The following is an 18,384-nucleotide window of genomic DNA, read 5'->3' on the forward strand; positions in this document are numbered from 1 at the left end:
GGGGATGGTGTGGGAGGGGGATGGGGGGTAGCTACCACCAGGTTTCCTCCTGGGTCAAGGGCACTGGGGATTTATGCACCAACTCCTGTTTATTGTGGGGAAGAGGGGTATGTGGCAGTGTTGGGGGGGGGGGCAGGGGCCTCAATCCTCAGTGACTAAGGCAACACTTTCTGCCTTAGTTCCCTTGTGGATTTGCATTCTGTTCAGGAACCAAACTGTATATACTCGTAGCTCTGTGCTTATATGCAAGTGGGCCAATAGCATCAGTAAAGGATAGCAAATCAAATCAGAATGTTGGAAGAGTTCTTACTCTTTTTTGCTTAAATAAGCAAATATCACTGCAATTTCATATTCTTATTTATTCACTGCAATAGAAATATTTCTCAAAAAAAAATATTTCTCAGTCAAGGTGCTGGACATTTATTTATCCCAAATGAATTGTGTATCTGTTTCATACCTTGATAAGCTGCATTTAGAAAGTTCAGCCAGATAGGTCCTAAATCAGTGAAATACTTTTAAAAAATCCCTGTAAAATTAAAATTTTGGCCCTGCTCTTCTGAGAGTAATCAGATTTCATTAGATTCACAGGGTTCTTCGGTGAAATAAGATTTCTATGACAAGGCTCATGCTTGACCAAACTGAATCCAGTTTTTATCTGCACGAAAGTGGTCACTGCAGAATTATTTTGGTCAATCCAGCACGTATTTAGGATTTTAAGAATGCAAAGAGAACAGTAAGCCAGCACCAACTTGCATGTTTAACCACAGGTCCGAATTAACAACATACAACATCTATTCGATTTGTCATCTTAAAGTGAAAGCAAAGCCTGAGTCTGGATATTTTGGCCAACGTAGCTGCCAGCCCCCTGGTAACCTGACTCTCAAGGAAAGCAAGGAAGCCTATTGTCTGCTAAGTTACATCATGGCATCATTACACTTGACCCACCCTTTATGTTTAAGTGCCGACGTAGGAAACTACCTCTCGGGTACTTGGGTCAGTATTGTAGGAGCCTTGGGGAGCTTGCTAATAATTCTTCCGTAGAAGATAGTATTTAAGGTGTGTATCTGTTTGCTTAACATGTAGTTCAAAAATTGTGCACACTATACAATATTTATAGCTGGAAAAATATTACTTCCATCAACAAGCATGTAATGTCTCCGTACCAAGTGCCAGACATGTGCTCCCAGCCCCAAAAGAGCCAGGGCCTACCAGATGTGAATGTGAGTAGTGACAGGACAGTGAGACAATGTCTCTAAAACGAGATGTACAACGCCATGGAAACACATAAAAGGAGGAGCTGTGAGTGTGCTGAGGGCATCTAGAATGCTTTCCAGAGGGTACACGTTGGCAAGCAGAATAATCAGAATTTTCTACCAAAGAAACTGCGTGTGTGTGTTTGTGTGTGTGCGCACACGCATGTGTTTTGGGGGGAGAACACTTTTCTTGCTATCACTGACACCTTCTGGTTCTACATCCTAGACGTTGATGAATGTGCCTCCAGTAAAGCCGTCTGCCCTTATAATCGGAGATGTGTGAACACGTTCGGAAGCTACTACTGCAAATGTCATGTTGGTTTTGAACTGAAATATGTCAGGGGCCGATACGACTGTGTAGGTGAGTCGGTGACACCCTCTCCTTTTTCCCTCTCCCCACCAAACCTGTAGGCTTTGTCTACAGCTATCTTGAGGTCGATTCAGTCTAGTAGTTGAACAGTCTACTGTACTCACTAGTTTAACAATACGAGAAAAGTCACTTTTTTTGTTTCTGGCTTTTAAAAAATTTTTTTAATATTTTATTTATTTATTCATGAGAGACACACAGAGAGGCAGAGACACAGGCAGAGGGAGAAGCAGGCTCCCTGCAGGGAGCCCAATGTGGATCACAGGATCACGTCTGGAGCCGAAGGCAGATGCTCAACCACTAAGCCACCCAGGCATTCCATGTTTCTGGCTTTTAGGGAACTCTGGTGAGATGAATTGGATGACACCAGACCAGTAAAGGTCTAAAGTAAGGAACTGCAGTGGATATAGTTTTGTTATGTGGGCAGATATCTTGAGATGATTTTTGTGGGTTTTTTAAAAAAAATTGGTTGGTTTTATTTTTTGATTCTCCAGATATGTAGCTAAAAATGAGAAAAATACACAAAAGGAGGGGGAAAAAGGCCTATTTGATCTTGATCTCAGTGATCTGTTCATAGCCATTTCTTTTAGGAGAGGCTTTAGAAAAATGTGTGAGGGAGATGAAGGCACATGCCCCTTCCTCTTTTGGCCCTTTCATGGTTCCAGCTCCAGATCCCCTAAAATGTTCCCTTTCTGGGTCCCTGAAGCCACTCTCTGAGTCTGGTCTGTCAGCTATTGGCCTGATCTGTGTGAAATAAAATATTTTGGCCCTTAGTGAAGGGATTCCAAGCCTGAACGAGCAAATGAAGTGGCGTGTTTGGGAGCCCTTGGGATGCATTCACTCTGCTCTTGATGGAACGTGGGATGGGGCTTGCACTACGGTGAAGGGAGATCCAGGCTCCCTGTTATTCATGTTACACTTATAGCAAATGTTTATACAATGAGGAAAGCTAATGGGTTGGGGGCCAAGTAGGATTTCTCTCACGTTCCATCCAGAGCATCCCAGGAGGTGTCCTGTGTAACTGCTTTGTGGCAACAGTTGGTTCCAGCATCTTGGACCATCTTGTGAACCCTCTGTAGCTCTTCACTCAGATATTTTTAAACACAAAGGCCAACCTAAGCAGGCTGGTAAAAATCCATGTTTCTTGTGGGCTTGGACCCATCCAGCTCATAACCCACTGATGCTGTGTCACAGAGAAGAAGCCTGTTTCCTGATCCCTAGGAAGTTCCACTGGGCAGGGTGGGAATGCACGGGGTGAGCTTCTAAGAGAAACACATCTTGTGATTCTAAGTGAATCAGATTAGCATCTGAGCTCCTTTGGTGGCTAAATTAAAAACAATGGGCTCTTTTGTCTGCATGTGTCTCCCAAAGCATAGAGAGCAGGTGAGATGGAAAGGAGGGCTAATGAACTTCTCACTTGGGTAGGATTCGGCAAACTTTCCTGGTCTCCATCCAGCAGACCAGCTCAGACCAGCCTGACCCCGCTCCTGGCAGCCTTTGAACAAAATGCCTATGAATTCAGATGATGTCAATGGGTCATAGCCCACCTCATCCTCTGCTGGTTAGGAGTGTTAAGCCCTTCCACGTGTAGAATTTATTTTCTGATAGTGTTATTTAATTTTGGATTAGACGGATGAAAAAGTAAAGAAACTGAAATGTCTTACGGATGTCAGTAGTATTGATAAGCAGTCAAGATTGCCGTGGGGTGGTGAGCTGCAGGGAGCTCCCCCACTCCCTGTGTCCTGGTGTCAGACAAAGACCGGGCTCGGAGCCAAGGCGTCGGGCTTGGAACACCTCTCAGTTCTCAGGCCCCACTCGGATTGTTGGCAGTGTTGAGTGGTTGGTCTGGGAGTTGCTCAAGCGTAAGGGATACTCTTTTTGTTCATGGGAAACCTTCACGTTTTCAGATATAAATGAATGTGCCGTGAATACCCACACATGCAGCCTCCATGCCAATTGCCTCAATACCCCAGGATCCTTCAAGTGTAAATGCAAGCAGGGATACAAAGGCAGTGGACTTCAGTGTTCTGGTAAGTAGCATTTGCTCACGGGGTCATAGTAGAACATTCTCGCATATCTATTTCCTTCTTCCTTTCACTTCTCTCTCTCTCTCTCTCTCTCTGCGTCTTTTTGTGTGTGCACGTATGATAGCGTGTGTGTGCAATCTTTGAAAATTTTAACTCTGCCTCAGTCCTGTCTTCTCTGCTAATCGGTCCACATCTTCATTAACTCACTAAAGTTTTAGGCACTAAAGCTTCAACACTGGCAAAGGTTCTGGATATTTATCTGGTCACAACTTACTCTCAAATACCGAAAATAAGATTTAAGGACAAATGGCACTGTGTGAATGCTATCTGTCAGGATAGGGTAGGTTACTGTGCAGTAACAAACAATCCTAAAGTGGCAGTGGCTTAGGACCACAAACTCTTCAACCACACAAATCAGAACTCTTTCCAGAGTACACAACGTAAAGAATACGGTGAAGCTGATGTCACTTTATCTGTCATCACCAAACCTAGATTGACAATATTTTTTAAAGATTTTATTTATTTATTCATGAGAGACACAAAGAGAGAGGCAGAGACACAGGCAGAGGGAGAAGCAGGCTCCATGCAGGGAGCCTGACGTGGGGCTCAATCCCGGGACCCCAGGATCACACCCTGGGCCGAAGGCAGGCGCTAAACCACTGAGCCACCCAGGGATCCCCTAGATCGACAATTTTTTAAAGATTTTATTTATTTATTTGAGAGAGAGAACATGAGCAGGGGGAGGGGCAGAGGAAGAGGAAGAAGCAGACTCCTCACTGAGCAGGGAACCTGCCATGGGGCTTGATCCCAGCACCCTGGGGTCATAACCTGAACTGAAGGCAGACGCTTTACCAACGGAACTACCCAGGTGCCCCGGATTCACATTTTTAGCAAAGATTCTCATTGTTCTTGTTGGTGAATTCTTTAATGTTTAGGTGATTAAAAAAGTTTAAATTGATAAACCAAATATTTAACCAGAAAATGCCCCTGCTGTGGAGCTATGACAACAACAGTAGCTTATTTCTCATTCATACTGTGTCTAAAGAGAGTCATCAGGTGTTTATTCTCATTGCGGTCACTGAGGGAGCCACGTGGCAGAAGCTCCATCATCTTAATGATACCCCAATATCAGTCTGAGGCCTTAGGGTTTGTCACAGCAGGGAAAGAAGCATGGACAACCACACAGCAGCTCTCAGTTCAGTTAGCTTGAAAGTAGGGGCAAAAAATACATCATCCTGCTGCATGTACGAAAAGAGCTAGAAATCCTGATGAGTATTGGAATGTCTACCGAGGCGAGTCAACAGTGATTTCAGTACATTCACTCTCCAATGTTCAAAGTCATGCAGGTTTATCCTTCTGCTCTTGAGCCTTTTAGCCCTGGCTCATCGTGTGCCTAGATTTGTTTGCTGCCCCAACTCCACTCTCCTGTATACCCCTTAGCAGAGCTCCCACATCCTCCCACGCCTTGTGGCTGCAGGTAGTGCCTTGACCTGTCCCAAGTCCTCGTGTGGCCAGTACTCCTGATGACACAGCACAGCGGCCCCCCTGATGGCAAAAAGAAAGTGTCCACCCCGTGAGAGACACTGAGCAGCACAGCCGTAAAAGGTCACAGTATCCCAGTGGCTGTGCTTGAGTGCCACTGGACGAGAGTGCGTACAAAAGGAAGAGGAGTCTGGAAGTCAAGCTCTCTGAAGAGGTGCCAAAAGTACTGGGCAGCGTTTCATCTGGAAGAAACTGTGGAAGAGTATAAATGACGCCTGTAGATCTTTTAAGGAACGGGAAAGAAAAGTGACTTCCCAAAGCAGACTCGGAGCAGTGGGTGGAGGCTCCATCCCTTCACAAATGCCAGCCAGGTGGCCGAGAGTGGGGTCGGGAGCCCTGCCAGGGGCACATTCCACCACGCGCGGCCCTCGGCGAGACCCCTGCGTTGGGCTGAACGTGGGATTACAGAGCCACTCAGTCTCTGGCAACTCTGTGCTGTGGTTTCTATCCCACTGAGCGCTGTGCTCCTTCTAGAACTTTATTCAAAGACAGAGAAAGAGAGATTGGCTGCCTGCGCAGGGCTGTGCATGCATGGATCGGAAGGGGGGATGCCATAACCTGGAGAGGCCCCTGCAGAGAAAACTGAGTGAATCAGCTTTCTGTATTGGATGATGGTCAAGGGCTCCTTCTCGCCACCGGGTTCAGCTCAGCTGTTGGTCATTACCCCAAATGGCCCAAGACAAGTGAGGCTGGGATATACACGTTCAGATTTGGTAGCAGAAGGGAGCCCCTTGACCATCAGATTCAGTCTGAGCTCTGCCCCTTACTGCCTGTGACCTAATAAGGTTTTTATAAACTTCTAAGCTCCATTTTCAGGGCGCCTGGGTGGCTCAGTGGTTGAGCATCTGCCTTCGGCTCAGGTTATGACCCTGGGGTCCTGGGATAGAGTCCCACACCGGGCTCCCCATAGGGAGCCTGCTTCTCCCTCTGCCTGTGTCTCTGTTCCTCTCTCTGAGTTGCTTATGAATAACTAAATAAAATCTTTAAAAATAAATAAATAAATAAACAAACAAACAAACAAACTCCGTTGTCTCCTGTGCAGCTTGTGATGAGCCAGGCCCCAGTCCCTGGGCACTCCCTAATTTCAGCAAGGCAGGGTAAACAGTTCCCTGCAGATCCTTATCTCCAGTGAGGCGGGCTCCCTGCAGGTGGCCATGCACTTTCTCTAGAATGCTGCTCAGCCCCTTTGAAAAGACAGCCCTCAACCGCTGGATGGTGGGTGCCAGGAGTCTGGTTAAGGACCGCAAATGGTCGCAGGATGGGATAGTTTCAAGGTCTGTTCTGCATTGGTTCCCAGATGTCCCCAACAGGATGGAGCCTGTTACCCACAGTGATTACCTGCCCATTGAGGCACCATCTTTAGCTTTTCTCCCTTCCTGTCTTGCTCTCCTCCTTCCACCACCCCCGCCTCCTGGGATCACCTCCCAGATAAACCCTCTGTACCCAAATCCTTGTTTCAGATTTCTGCTTGGGGGAACCCTCATTAAAACAGGTACCTCTCAAGTACATTGTAAGGTTTGAATGGAGGTAATAGAGGTAGAGAGCTTAGTTCAACTGAGCACATAGTAGATGCTCAATAAAGTTACAATAAAGTTACTTATGGTTATTAATCGTGCCATTTCAAAGAACTGTTTCTAAAGGCCAGCTACTCCTTAATCTGAAATTCTGTAAAGGTAGATGCACAAATGCTATTGCATGCAAAAGAGATGCCTCAGGAAAACACTTGTTTCAACAAGTGGACAGCTCACCTCCACATACCCATCCCTGGCCTCAGGCCTAAGAATCAAAGTAAAAACTGCCCAGAATAAACCTGGAGTCACTTTCCTTCCTGATCATTTAACGCCCTCGAAACCCCAATGTGTCATTTTTTAAAAAGATTTTACTTATTTATTTTAGGAAGAGAACGTGTGAGTGGGTGGAGGGGCAGAGGGAGAAAGAATCGCAAGCAGACTCCTTGCTGAGCGTGGAGCCCAATGTGGGGCTCAATCTCACGACCCCAAGATCATGACCTGAGCCAAGATCAAGAGTCAGACACTTAACCAACTGAGCCACCCAGGGACCCTCATAGTGTGTTATTAATGTCCGAATGAAGGCAGCACCCCTAAGCATGCAGCAGAATAGCTGTTTGCAGCTCACATTTTCTGTATTGTCCTCCAGCATTTTTAAATTCTAAATCCCACATCAACACAAACACTTCTTATGTCAAGAGGACTTCTGTTTTAGTCTGGCCATCCAGCTTTAGGCATATTCTTGGGTAAAACAAATTTTTCTTTATTCTCTGAGACCTCAAACTCATCACAATGTTCTGTTTGATACCCTGAAACCATTTTGTTTCTGTCCATTCTGCAACTGAATTTTTTCTTTCATCTTTCACCAGTGTTTATTTAAAAGAGAAAATGATCTTTGGGTCATTCACTGTAGTACTTGCCCAGCCCTTTCCGGTCTGCTTTGATTCTCTGTAAAATAAATAGCCATGTCTCTGTTGAAAATTGATCCTAACAGACTCCTAACCACACTGCTTAAAGGATGGCCCAAAATTCACTCTTCTGTGCATAGGAAAGTCATACAAAAAAAACTGAGAGACTCGCATCTAATTACCATACAGCATCATAAAATGTTATGTTGTAAAATACATTTGTATGCACATAAATTGTTATAATTTATAATATACGGCATAATATATGGTATAATATACGGCATTAATATACCAACTTTTGAGTTCGTTTTTTTTTTTTTTCAAAGATTTTATTTATTTATTCATGAGAGACACAGAGAGAGAGAGAGAGGCAGAGACACAGGCAGAGGGAGAAGCAGGGTCCATGCAGGGAGCCCGATGTGGGACTCGATCCTGGAACTCCAAGATCACGCCCTGGGCCAAAGGCAGGCACTAAACCGCTGAGCCACCCAGGGATCCCCCGAGTTCATTGTTTTTGCAAAAGTCCAGACTCTGTGTTACAATACAGAGGAGGAGTTAGGGCCTGGGTGGCTGTCAGGTAAGCAACCAACTCTTGATTTCGGCTCAGGTCATTGATCTCAGGGTGGTTAGATGGAGCCCCACATTGGGCTCTGCGCTAGGCATTGAGCTTGCTTAAGATTTTTTCTCTCCCTCTCATCCTCCCTCAAACAAGAAAAAAAAAGAGGAGTTAGTAAGATTGTCCTTATGCACATATGTACCCAGGGGAAGGAGTTCCCTAAATGTAGACATGTATGGATTTTTCCTGGTCTAATATATGTGAGTGTTAACAATACACTGTTAGATAATTTGGTCTTAATTTGACAGTAGCTCTACTTATTCTAAGCAAATCAAAACTTTGATAATTATCTGACTTGAGTAGTAGGTCAATTTAGGAAAGGAAACTGTCATTTTTTTACTAGCATGGCTTCTAGAATCCCATTACCTTGGCTTAACTCTTGGCTCCCTGGCATACTATCTGTGGGCTGTAAACAATTTAACCTTTAGTGCTTTGGTTCCCACATCTGAAAAATAAATATAATAGTATCTGGCCCTTAATATTCTTTTGATGATTACATGAAATAGTCCATACAAAATAAATAAATGTTCATATAAAGGGCTTAGTTCCAGCCCAGAATATATTAAATACTCAATAATTGTGCGCTAGTAGTAAGAGTAATAGTGGTAATGGCTTCTTTACCAGAATTCAACAGTTGTTCCCATTGAAAAAAAAAAAAAAGGTGGGAGGCAGCCCCGGTGGCCCAGCGGTTTAGTGCCTGCCTTTGGCCCAGGGCCTGATCCTGGAGACCGGGGATTGAGTCCCACGTCAGGCTCTCTGCATGGGGCCTGCTTCTCACTCTGCCTGTGTCTCTGCCTCTCTCTCTCTCTCTCTCATGAATAAATAAATAAATAAAATCTTTAAAAAAAAAAAAAAACAATTTCCTTAGTCATTAGAAAGGTGCTTCTTTTTTTTAATAATAAATTTATTTTTTATTGGTGTTCAATTTACCAACATACAGAATAACACCCAGTGCTCATCCCTCAAGTGCCCCCCTCAGTGCCCGTCACCCTTTCACCCCCACCCCCCGCCCTCCTCCCCTTCCATCACCCCTAGTTCGTTTCCCATAGTTAGGAGTCTTTATGTTCTGTCTCCCTTTCTGATATTTCCCACACATTAGAAATGTGCTTCTGATTTAATTCAATTTATAGACTGCATATTCAAGATCATAGGCATTGCTACAAAGGGCCATTCCAATTTTCTTCTTTCAATTATGATATAAACATTAGAAGTTTGGGTGTATGTCCTAGAAAAGATATCTTTTTAACTCACAGATTTTAAATATTCTGGTGGTGAATTTTAAAAAGTAATAGCAAACGGGCATTTTGGTGGCTCAGTCGGTTAAGCATCTGACTCTTGGTTTTGGTTCAGGTCATGATCTCAGCGTCATAGGATCGAGTCCCACATTGGGTTCTGTGCTCAGCTCAGAGTCTGCCTCAGATTCTCTCTTCTTCTCCCTCCAGCTCACACAGACACCCTCTCTCAAATAAAATCTTTTAAAAATAAATTAATAAAAATAATAGCAAACAGGCCAAAACTATGTTGGGCACTCATTGTAGTAATTGACGTGTATTTGCTCATTTATTTTATTTTTAAAAGATTTTATTTATTTATTCATGAGAGACACACTGAGAGAGAGAGGCAGAGACACAGGCAAGAGGGAGAAGCCAGCTCCCTGGGGGAGCCCAATGTGGGACTCGATCCCAGGACCCTGGAATCACGACCTGAGCGGAAGGCAGACACTCAACCACTGAGCCACCCAGGTGCTCCTAATCGAGAAACTTTTAAGAAAAACAATCACCAATTAAGTCAAGTTGGAACCACCAATACCTAGATAAAGCCACATCTATCCATTGATAGTCATGCACATGCCTAGCTTTTATCCCTTGCCCCAGCTCTTTTTACATACTACAGGAGTAAAATTGTTGACACCACAAGGGTTGCAATGGTTTGATTTTTTTTTTCAATAGGAAAAATCAAAACTTCAAAGCAGAAACTGCAAGCAGATGTTTAGGTTTGCCTGATGTGGGTTGAAACCCTCTTCCTATTTATTTAGTAAAGGCCCTTAGTTTTATGTTACTGATTGCATGAAGGAAATTTCCAGGGAATGAATGTTTCCTGTTAATTTTTCATGCGAGGACTCCGGAAAAGATTCAGGGAACTGTCGACAAAATCACATAATGGGACCTCCAGAGGAAGGTCCATATGATCAGCACCAGTCAAAACTTAACATGCAACCTCTTGCAGAGAAGCTGAAACAGGCCATCTGAAGGTCAGGAAAATGAGTAATGATGCGTTACTTGTAGTACTAGGCGTTGGTTTCCAACCCGTATCTACTGCCACACTGATAAATAGCTAGACGGTTTCATTGAAAAGGGAAATGTACTTCTTGCCATAACAGCTTTAGGTTGATTTCAAAGTAAAAGCAATGTATTAAGAGCTATATATATATTTTTAAAGCATCGTTCTTTCTTCTTTTGATTTTCCAAAATAGTATAGACTTTGCCTCATTTATTTTTCTACCCCTTTGGTAGAGATTGAATCAGCCAAACGATGGAGAAGGAACTGAGTGGGAGAAGAGACTAGAAGATTGCCAAGAAAAATATTCCAATAAAATCCCAATCCAATTTATTTTTCTAGCATTCTTTGTAGGCACTGAACTTAATGTCTCCTCCCTTATATCGTTTTCCTCTTTAACTATGTCCAAGTAGTAGAATTGAGTGAACTGGTTCGGGTGTCGTTAGACCCTTTCTTGCCTAGTCTTAGACTGGCATATGCCTAGATATTTTATAAAAGGACAATATATCTGATGTTAAAGATCAGTGTTTTTAATTCTTTTTTTAAAGATTTTATTTATGTATTCATGAGAGAGACAGAGAGAGGCAGAGACACAGGCAAAGGGAGAAGCAAGCTCCATGCGGGGAGCCCGATGTGGGACTCGATTCCGGGTCTCCAGGATCACGCCCTGGGCTGAAAGCGGTGCTAAACCGCTGAGCCACCCGGGCTGCCCAATTCTTTAAAAATTACTTTTTTTTTTTACATCAGTTCTTAATTATCATGAGTAGATCCCTGGAAAGGAGACATGCATCTTTGAACTCTAGATCTCAAGGAATTTGAACCAGTCTAGAGAAAAGTAACCCTTAACCTTAAAGCAGGAATAAACCATTGGGCTGGAAAAGGAGTCATTCATCTTCTTGACACCTCAAATTCTAACTCTGCCCCAGGTAGCTGAGTGACTTTAGGCAAGTGACTCAACATCACCCAGTTGTCTCATCTACAAAACAAAGGTGCTGGGCTAAATGACCATTCTTCTACCTCTTGTATTCATCTACATTCTGTGTCCCTCTCCCCACCCCCCCACATTGGTCCACTAGAGGGTAAGAGGAATCAACCTAGAAGTGCATTATTTTATTTTATTTTTTTAGCAGTGCATTTAAAAAAAAAATATTTTACTTATTTATTCATGAGAAACACAGAGGCAAAGACACAGGCAGAGGGAGAAGCAGGCTCCCTGCAGGGAGCCTAATGTGGGACTCCATCCTGGGACTCCCGGGATCACGCCCTGAGCCAAAGGCAGATGCTCAACCACGGAGCCACCGAGGTGTCCCAGAAGTGTATTTTTAAAAGCAACTTAATTTAGTGGTGAGAAATAAAAAATGAGTATAAGATAGTAAATACAGCAGTCTCTCTAAATATTCAATAAATAAAATCATTTAGTTTTAGATAGTAGTTGATTGAGATGAAGAGATTCAAAGGGGAGAGAGAATAGGGAAGAACAATTGGATATGTATACATTGAACCATAAGCCCCCATTTATGTATTACAAGTGGTCCATTATTGGCAACTTATATGGTCCGACCTATTGCTAGAGCTATAATCTTGGTACGTCAAATTTGGACAAATCAGTAGGGTTGCTGGACAACACCAGCATTGAAGAATACCAGTGTGAACACAGAAATAGTAGAGGACCCTGGAAAATCCATCACTGTGGAATCTGTAGCCCACCCTGGGGCAAGCAGGTATTCATTTGATTTTCGTGATCTCTGAGGCAAAACAAAACTGTGTCCTGTAATGAAAGATATGGAAGATACTACCATAACATTGGAACTGCTTTAAATATAGTTCTTCCTAAAATATCAAGTGGTGGCGGAGTGCCTGGCTGGCTCAGTTGGTAAAGCGCATGACTCTCGGCCTCAGGGTTGTGAGTTCACACCCTATGTTGGATGGGAGCCAACTTCAAAAAAATTAAGATACTGAGTGATAGAGCCTCATGTGGGTTGATTCTGGAAGCATTCATCGACCGCACTTTAAATGCTCCTTTTTTCATGAGTGACCTAATTAACAGCCAAATGGAAACTTCTCACCTTTCTTATTTATTTTAGTAATCCCTGAAAATTCTGTGAAGGAAGTCCTCAGAGCACCTGGTACCATCAAAGACAGAATCAAGAAGTTGCTGGCTCACAAAAACAGCATGAAAAAGAAGGTAAAAATTAAAAATGTCATCACAGAACCTTCTGGAACCCCTGCGCCAAAGGTTAACTTGTGGCCCCTCAACCCTGAAGAGACTGTTTCCAGAGCTAGGACCTCTAATGGAGGAAAGAAACAGAAAGAAGAGAGAAAGAAAGGGGGGCTTGAGGAAGAGGAAAAAAATGAGAAAGCCCTGAAGAACCACGTGGAGCAAGAGCAAAGCCTTCGAGGCGATGTGTTCTGTGAGTAACACTTTTGTTATTTTACACATTTTATGAAAAATGAATTGTGATTTCTCCTGACAAGTGAAAGAAGATGAGACAGCTCCATGCCTGAAGTAAAATTGGGTTCGGTGCTGATGCTTAAGAAGCAGGGTTCTCTGTAAGGTCTGGAAATTAACATCTTCTGCAGATCCCAAATCAAATTTGCTGCTGTGGGAAACAAGGAGGATAGAAGTCCTTCCCCTTCCCCCGGGGGGTTTCCTATTTGATGCAGACCCTCTTTCTGCTCTCAGCCAAGCACAGTTGCTTGCCCCATGAACACAGTTGTCTGACTCCCCACCTCCCCACACAGCACACCCCCAAACCAGAGAGACCCCGGATCCAGGTGGATCTGCCAAGCTCCACCTTTTTACTTTTTTTTTTTTTTTTAAGATTTTATTTATTTATCCATGAGAGACCCAGAGGGAGAGGCAGAGACATAGGCAGAGGGAGAAGCAGGCTCCATGCAGGGAGCCCGATGTGGGACTCGATCCTGTGACTCCAGGATCACACCCTAAGTGGAAGACAGACACTCAGCCGCTGAGCCACCCAGGCATCCCCGCCTTTTTACTTCTTGAAGGCACTTTTGACAGGTCCACTGGTGCAAGGGGAATTTCACAGTTGTGTGACTACACTTTAAATAGCCCAAATCAGGGCAGCCCCGGTGGCTCAGCAGTTTAGCGCCGCCTTCGGCCCAGGGCCTGATCCTGGAGACCCGGATCGAGTCTCATATTGGGCTCCCTGCATATGGCCTGCTTCTCCCCCTGCCTGTGTCTCTGCCTCTCTCTCGTTCTCTCTGTGTCTCTCATAAATAAATGAAATCTTTAAAAATAAGTAGCCCAAATGACTGTTGTAGGGAGGAACATTCTATAGAAGAGCTTAAGTTTTCTCCATGAATTGGCTGACTGCCCTTCTCACTGGCTGCTCTGTGGAACCCACCATAAGTCTCAGCCCCTCCAGGGTACTTTCCATATTAACCCCTCAACGTCCCCACGCTGAGACTTTGCATTTCTTTCTCACTGGGCATTTGTTGCTGCCTCTGGGGTGTTTTTGCCTTGTCTGTCCTTGGCTCCATAGCTGTTCGATTGAACCAAATGAACGGTTTACCCAGGCCCACCTCTGCAAGAACTAGCATACCAATGGCATCATCTCCTCTAACAGAGAGTGAAAATCTCGAGAAAGCACACTTCCAAACCTGGAGAGAAGGGACACGTTACTAGTGTAGGTGTTTAGGACATCTTGGAAAATGATGTTCTAGACGAGGAAACTGGAACCAATGTGAATGCTTTGGGAATGTTAAGGGAACTGCCCTTCCATATTCTATAATTAGAATACATGATAAAACTCTCTCCATTCATTCATTCATTCATTCATTCATTCTTAGCATGTGAGGGTTCAGGGTTTTTCTTAACTGATCAAATGTTGTTTATTAGCCCCTAAGGTGAATGAAGCGGGTGAATTGGGTCTCGTTCTGGCCCACGGAAAACCTGTAACATCCAGACTGGAACACAAAGGTAAATAATCCTTTGTCTCAAGAGTATGCCCTTCTGCAGCATCCCACATCGTTTTTAATTTCTTTGTACAATGAGATCATTATTTAGGAATCACTGCTTCATTCCTAAAGACCCAAGGGAAAAGTCACTACACCTTGACACACCGTGCCCGTCTGAAAATAGTGGGTCCTTACGTGATTTGTAAGGTTGATATGGGAAGGCTGTCTTCTCTCCGCCGCTCTTGCCTGACACCTAGAGCGATGGGTTGAGGCAGATGGTATATATTTGAAGATGGGAGGGATCCCTGGGTGGCTCAGCGGTTTGGTGCCTGCCTTCGACCCAGGGCGTGATCCTGGAGTCCTGGGATCAAATCCCACATCAGGCTCCTGTGTGGAGCCTGCTTCTCCCCCTGCCTGTGTCTCTGCCTCTCTCTGTCTCTCTGTGTGTCTCTCATGAATAAATAAAATCTTTAAAAAAAAAAAAAAAGAAGAAGATGAGAGAAAAGGACTCATTTGCTTCAACCTCCACACCTGAGGGCCCACTGAAAATTACCATGGACTAAATTCCAAGCCCAAGTGCCTGTGTCTGTTACCTACTGTCACAGTAGCGCTGCATAATAAACAACCACAGACCCTCAGACCTACAGTATTAAATGTTTATTTTTACTTATGAGTCTGTGGATCAGCTGGGTAGTTCTGGTCCGAGTTGGTCTGGGTGGGTCTGGGTAGGGCTTACCCATGTGTCTGCAGTCAGCTGTGGACCTACTCAGTGACTTTGCTGATCTGAGCTGTGCTCTTGCATGTGCCTAGGGCCTTAGTTGGGACAACAGGGTGACTCGGCTGTGCTCTATGTAGTGTCTCATTCTCCAGCAGGCCAGCCAAGATGGTGGCAGGGTTCCAAGAAAGAGCAGTAGCACACAGGCCTTTTGAGGTCTAGGCTCAGAAGTGGCACAGCATCACTTCCATATTCTGTTGGCCAAGGCAAGTCACAAGGCCGGGTTGGATTCAAGAGCCAGGGAAGGTGCTACAAAGTCATATTGCAAAGAGCATGGATACTGGGAGTAATTTTTTTTAAGATCACAACAGAATTTGTCCAGAATGACCTCACAGATTTAAACCGAAACACAGTATCTGCTATGACATTATCCTGAAGGCCATTTCATTTGCCATGATCTGTACTCCATGCAGTTGTTCTGACTTTGTTAGATTAATAATGGTTTAAAAAGGCCACAAGAGAGATTGAGAGAGAGATATTTGTTACTCACGGGGCCTGGAGGATCACAGCACACTTTGAGCACTACACAGGGAAGTTGAGGCAGGGTGCTTAAAGAGAGAGACAGACAGGACCTAGGGCACACACCCTTATTAATGTTCATGTGCGGAGTACTTTGGGGTTCTGGGCTGAAGCTGGATTGGTCAATTCAAACCAGAAAGATCAGGGTCTTATTGAGCTCTAGGGGAGTCCTGTTTTTTTAATGATTAGTTTATTTATTTATGAGATATATATAGAGAGAGTATGAGCAGGGGAGAAGAACAGGAGAGGGAGAAGCAGACTCACTGCTGAGCAGGGAGCCCGATGAGGGGCTTGATCCCAGGACCCCGGATCATGACCTGAGCCGAAGGCAGATGCCTAACCGACTGAGCCACCCAGGTGCCCCGCTCTGAGGGAGTCTTATCTAAGGAGTACACCTTTAGGGTCCTCTAAGAGGATGGCCCTAGGAGCAGGGGAGGCCTGTTGATCACAAGGGATGTTGGGAAGTCATATCAAGAACTTATATTTCCTTGTGACTTGGCAGGCTGCTCTCTGTGGCTTCCACTAGCATGAGGGGTGAAGGTCAGTTTTAGGGTATTTGGCCAAACAAAATGGTTGCCAAGGCAGCAACACCATAAGCTACTCCCTCAGCTCAATACTCGACGGCAACTGGAAACATCACATTGCCTTCCAGAGCTCCAAATGTTAGACATGTTTCTAATGCTCTGAATGATTATGAAATGTACCCTCGTTCTTCACAGATTTAAATATCTCCATAGACTGCAGCTTTGACCATGGGGTCTGTGACTGGAAACAGGATATAGAAGATGACTTTGACTGGAATCCTGCTGATCGAAATAATGGTATTGAGATTTTGTTCTTTTGTGTTCTGTGATACAGCACGGGTAAAGAAGCCTCTCCAGTGATACAGGAGAGGTATCACTCCTCTTATTATTATCCTTATGATTCCTAGGTCTTGCTAGGTCAGGGTTGTTTGTCATGTTTGGAAACTTTTAGACCTTCCTGAAATCTCTCCTGATGAATGGCTGAGTTGGTTCAGCATATATGCTCCACCTTATTACCCTCTTACCCTGCCCACCCACACACAGGATGTTCCAGCAAAACTCTTCCATAGTCATTCCTGCTGCTGAGAGAGAGAGAGATGTTGGAATTAATGTACATTTTTAAAAAAGAGTTTTATTTTTTTTTTTAATTTTTTTTTATTTTTTTATTTTTTTATGTATGATAGTCACAGAGAGAGAGAGAGGCAGAGACACAGGCAGAGGGAGAAGCAGGCTCCATGCACCGGGAGCCCGACGTGGGATTCGATCCCGGGTCTCCAGGATCGCGCCCTGGGCCAAAGGCAGGCGCTAAACCGCTGCGCCACCCAGGGATCCCTAAAAAAGAGTTTTGTTGTTTTTTTTTTTTAAACATTTTTTTTAATCTTTATTTATTTATGATAGTCACACAGAGAGAGAGAGAGGCAGAGACACAGGCAGAGGGAGAAGCAGGCTCCATGCACCGGGAGCCCGATGTGGGATTCGATCCCGGGTCTCCAGGATCGCGCCCTGGGCCAAAGGCAGGCGCCAAACCGCTGCGCCACCCAGGGATCCCTGCTAAAAAAGAGTTTTAAAGGAAACTATTTTTTAAAGTAATTTCTGTGCCCCACATGGGGCTCAAACTCACAACCCCGAGATCCAGAGTTGCAAGCTCTGCCAGCGGAGCCAGCCGGGTGCCCCAGAATTCATGTACCTTTTAAGAGCACGGGGGGGGGGGGGGGGGGGGGGGGGGGGGGGGGGAGGTAGAAAGACATTGTTCCTTTTCCCGGTTTGCCAGCTAATGGTGCTCTGTAGCTTTTGTTTAGTTTTTTTTTTTTTTTTTTTTTTTTTTTTTGTGGGAAAATAAATCTGGAAAGGAAATATGACCTCTGCCTATATCTGAAGTTTTAGTGAAGTCACCCCTCAAAGTCTCCACACCGGAATGAGCCATCAGGTCAGCAACCTGAACTTTCCCCTCTATTGTTTGCAGATTTCCTTCTGGGCACTTAAACTGGGACTTTTTCAACTTCGGCTCAGAGCTGTGGCATTCCAGCCCTTTCCACTTCTTGGTTCAACACTATTGATGGGCCCCGTCTTTCCCCTTGGGTAGAACATTTGGCTGGCAGATCCCATTCGGAGCATAAATGGAATCCCTGTCTCCTGACGCTGACCATGTAGTTAGAGACAGCTCTGGTTCTCAGGTTCTTTACAAATCCATTTATTTATTTGAGGATCTACCAATTCAGCCCTCATTTATAAGATCCTCCTATATCCTTCCTCTAGATTAATTCTTCCTTTAGATCTCTCCTTTCACATGCAACCAGGAAACCTGGATATCCCCTAACAAAAATTCCTTGTAAAACTTGAGATTAGGGTAGAGGGGATACACATCCCATGAAGCAAGTTGTGTGAGTGAGACTGTCCCCAAAGATTCAGGGCAAGCACAGGGCGAGCTTAACCAGTCTGGAGACAGTACGTCTTCGGAGAGCCTGTCGTGTCGGTAGTTAACTTGAGTTCCTCCTTCTTCCATCGTGGCATCTCCAAGTTTACGTCTGCCAGGGCTGTATGACACAGGGATCCCGTGGGTCATTCCAGGATCTCGACAGTTTGCACAGTCAGTACGTCTTAGGTTGGGTTTCCCAGCAATGGGAAGTCCCGTGTTGACAAACACGATT

At 44.5% G+C, this 18,384-nt stretch overlaps 1 protein-coding gene across 1 annotated transcript in view; it reads left to right on the top strand.

Annotated features, from left to right (window-relative positions):
* EGFL6 (EGF like domain multiple 6) overlaps positions 1 to 18,384 on the top strand; it is a 64,899-nt gene that overhangs the window by 36,129 nt on the left and 10,386 nt on the right. Inside the window, exons 6-10 of the mRNA XM_025986725.2 lie at positions 1,480 to 1,614; positions 3,528 to 3,650; positions 12,583 to 12,909; positions 14,361 to 14,441; positions 16,433 to 16,534. Coding sequence (XP_025842510.2) covers positions 1,480 to 1,614; positions 3,528 to 3,650; positions 12,583 to 12,909; positions 14,361 to 14,441; positions 16,433 to 16,534 — 768 coding nt within the window. The remainder of the gene's footprint in view (positions 1 to 1,479; positions 1,615 to 3,527; positions 3,651 to 12,582; positions 12,910 to 14,360; positions 14,442 to 16,432; positions 16,535 to 18,384) is intronic.

The sequence above is a fragment of the Vulpes vulpes genome, chromosome X, assembly GCF_048418805.1.
Source record: "Vulpes vulpes isolate BD-2025 chromosome X, VulVul3, whole genome shotgun sequence".
Lineage (NCBI taxonomy): Eukaryota > Metazoa > Chordata > Mammalia > Carnivora > Canidae > Vulpes > Vulpes vulpes.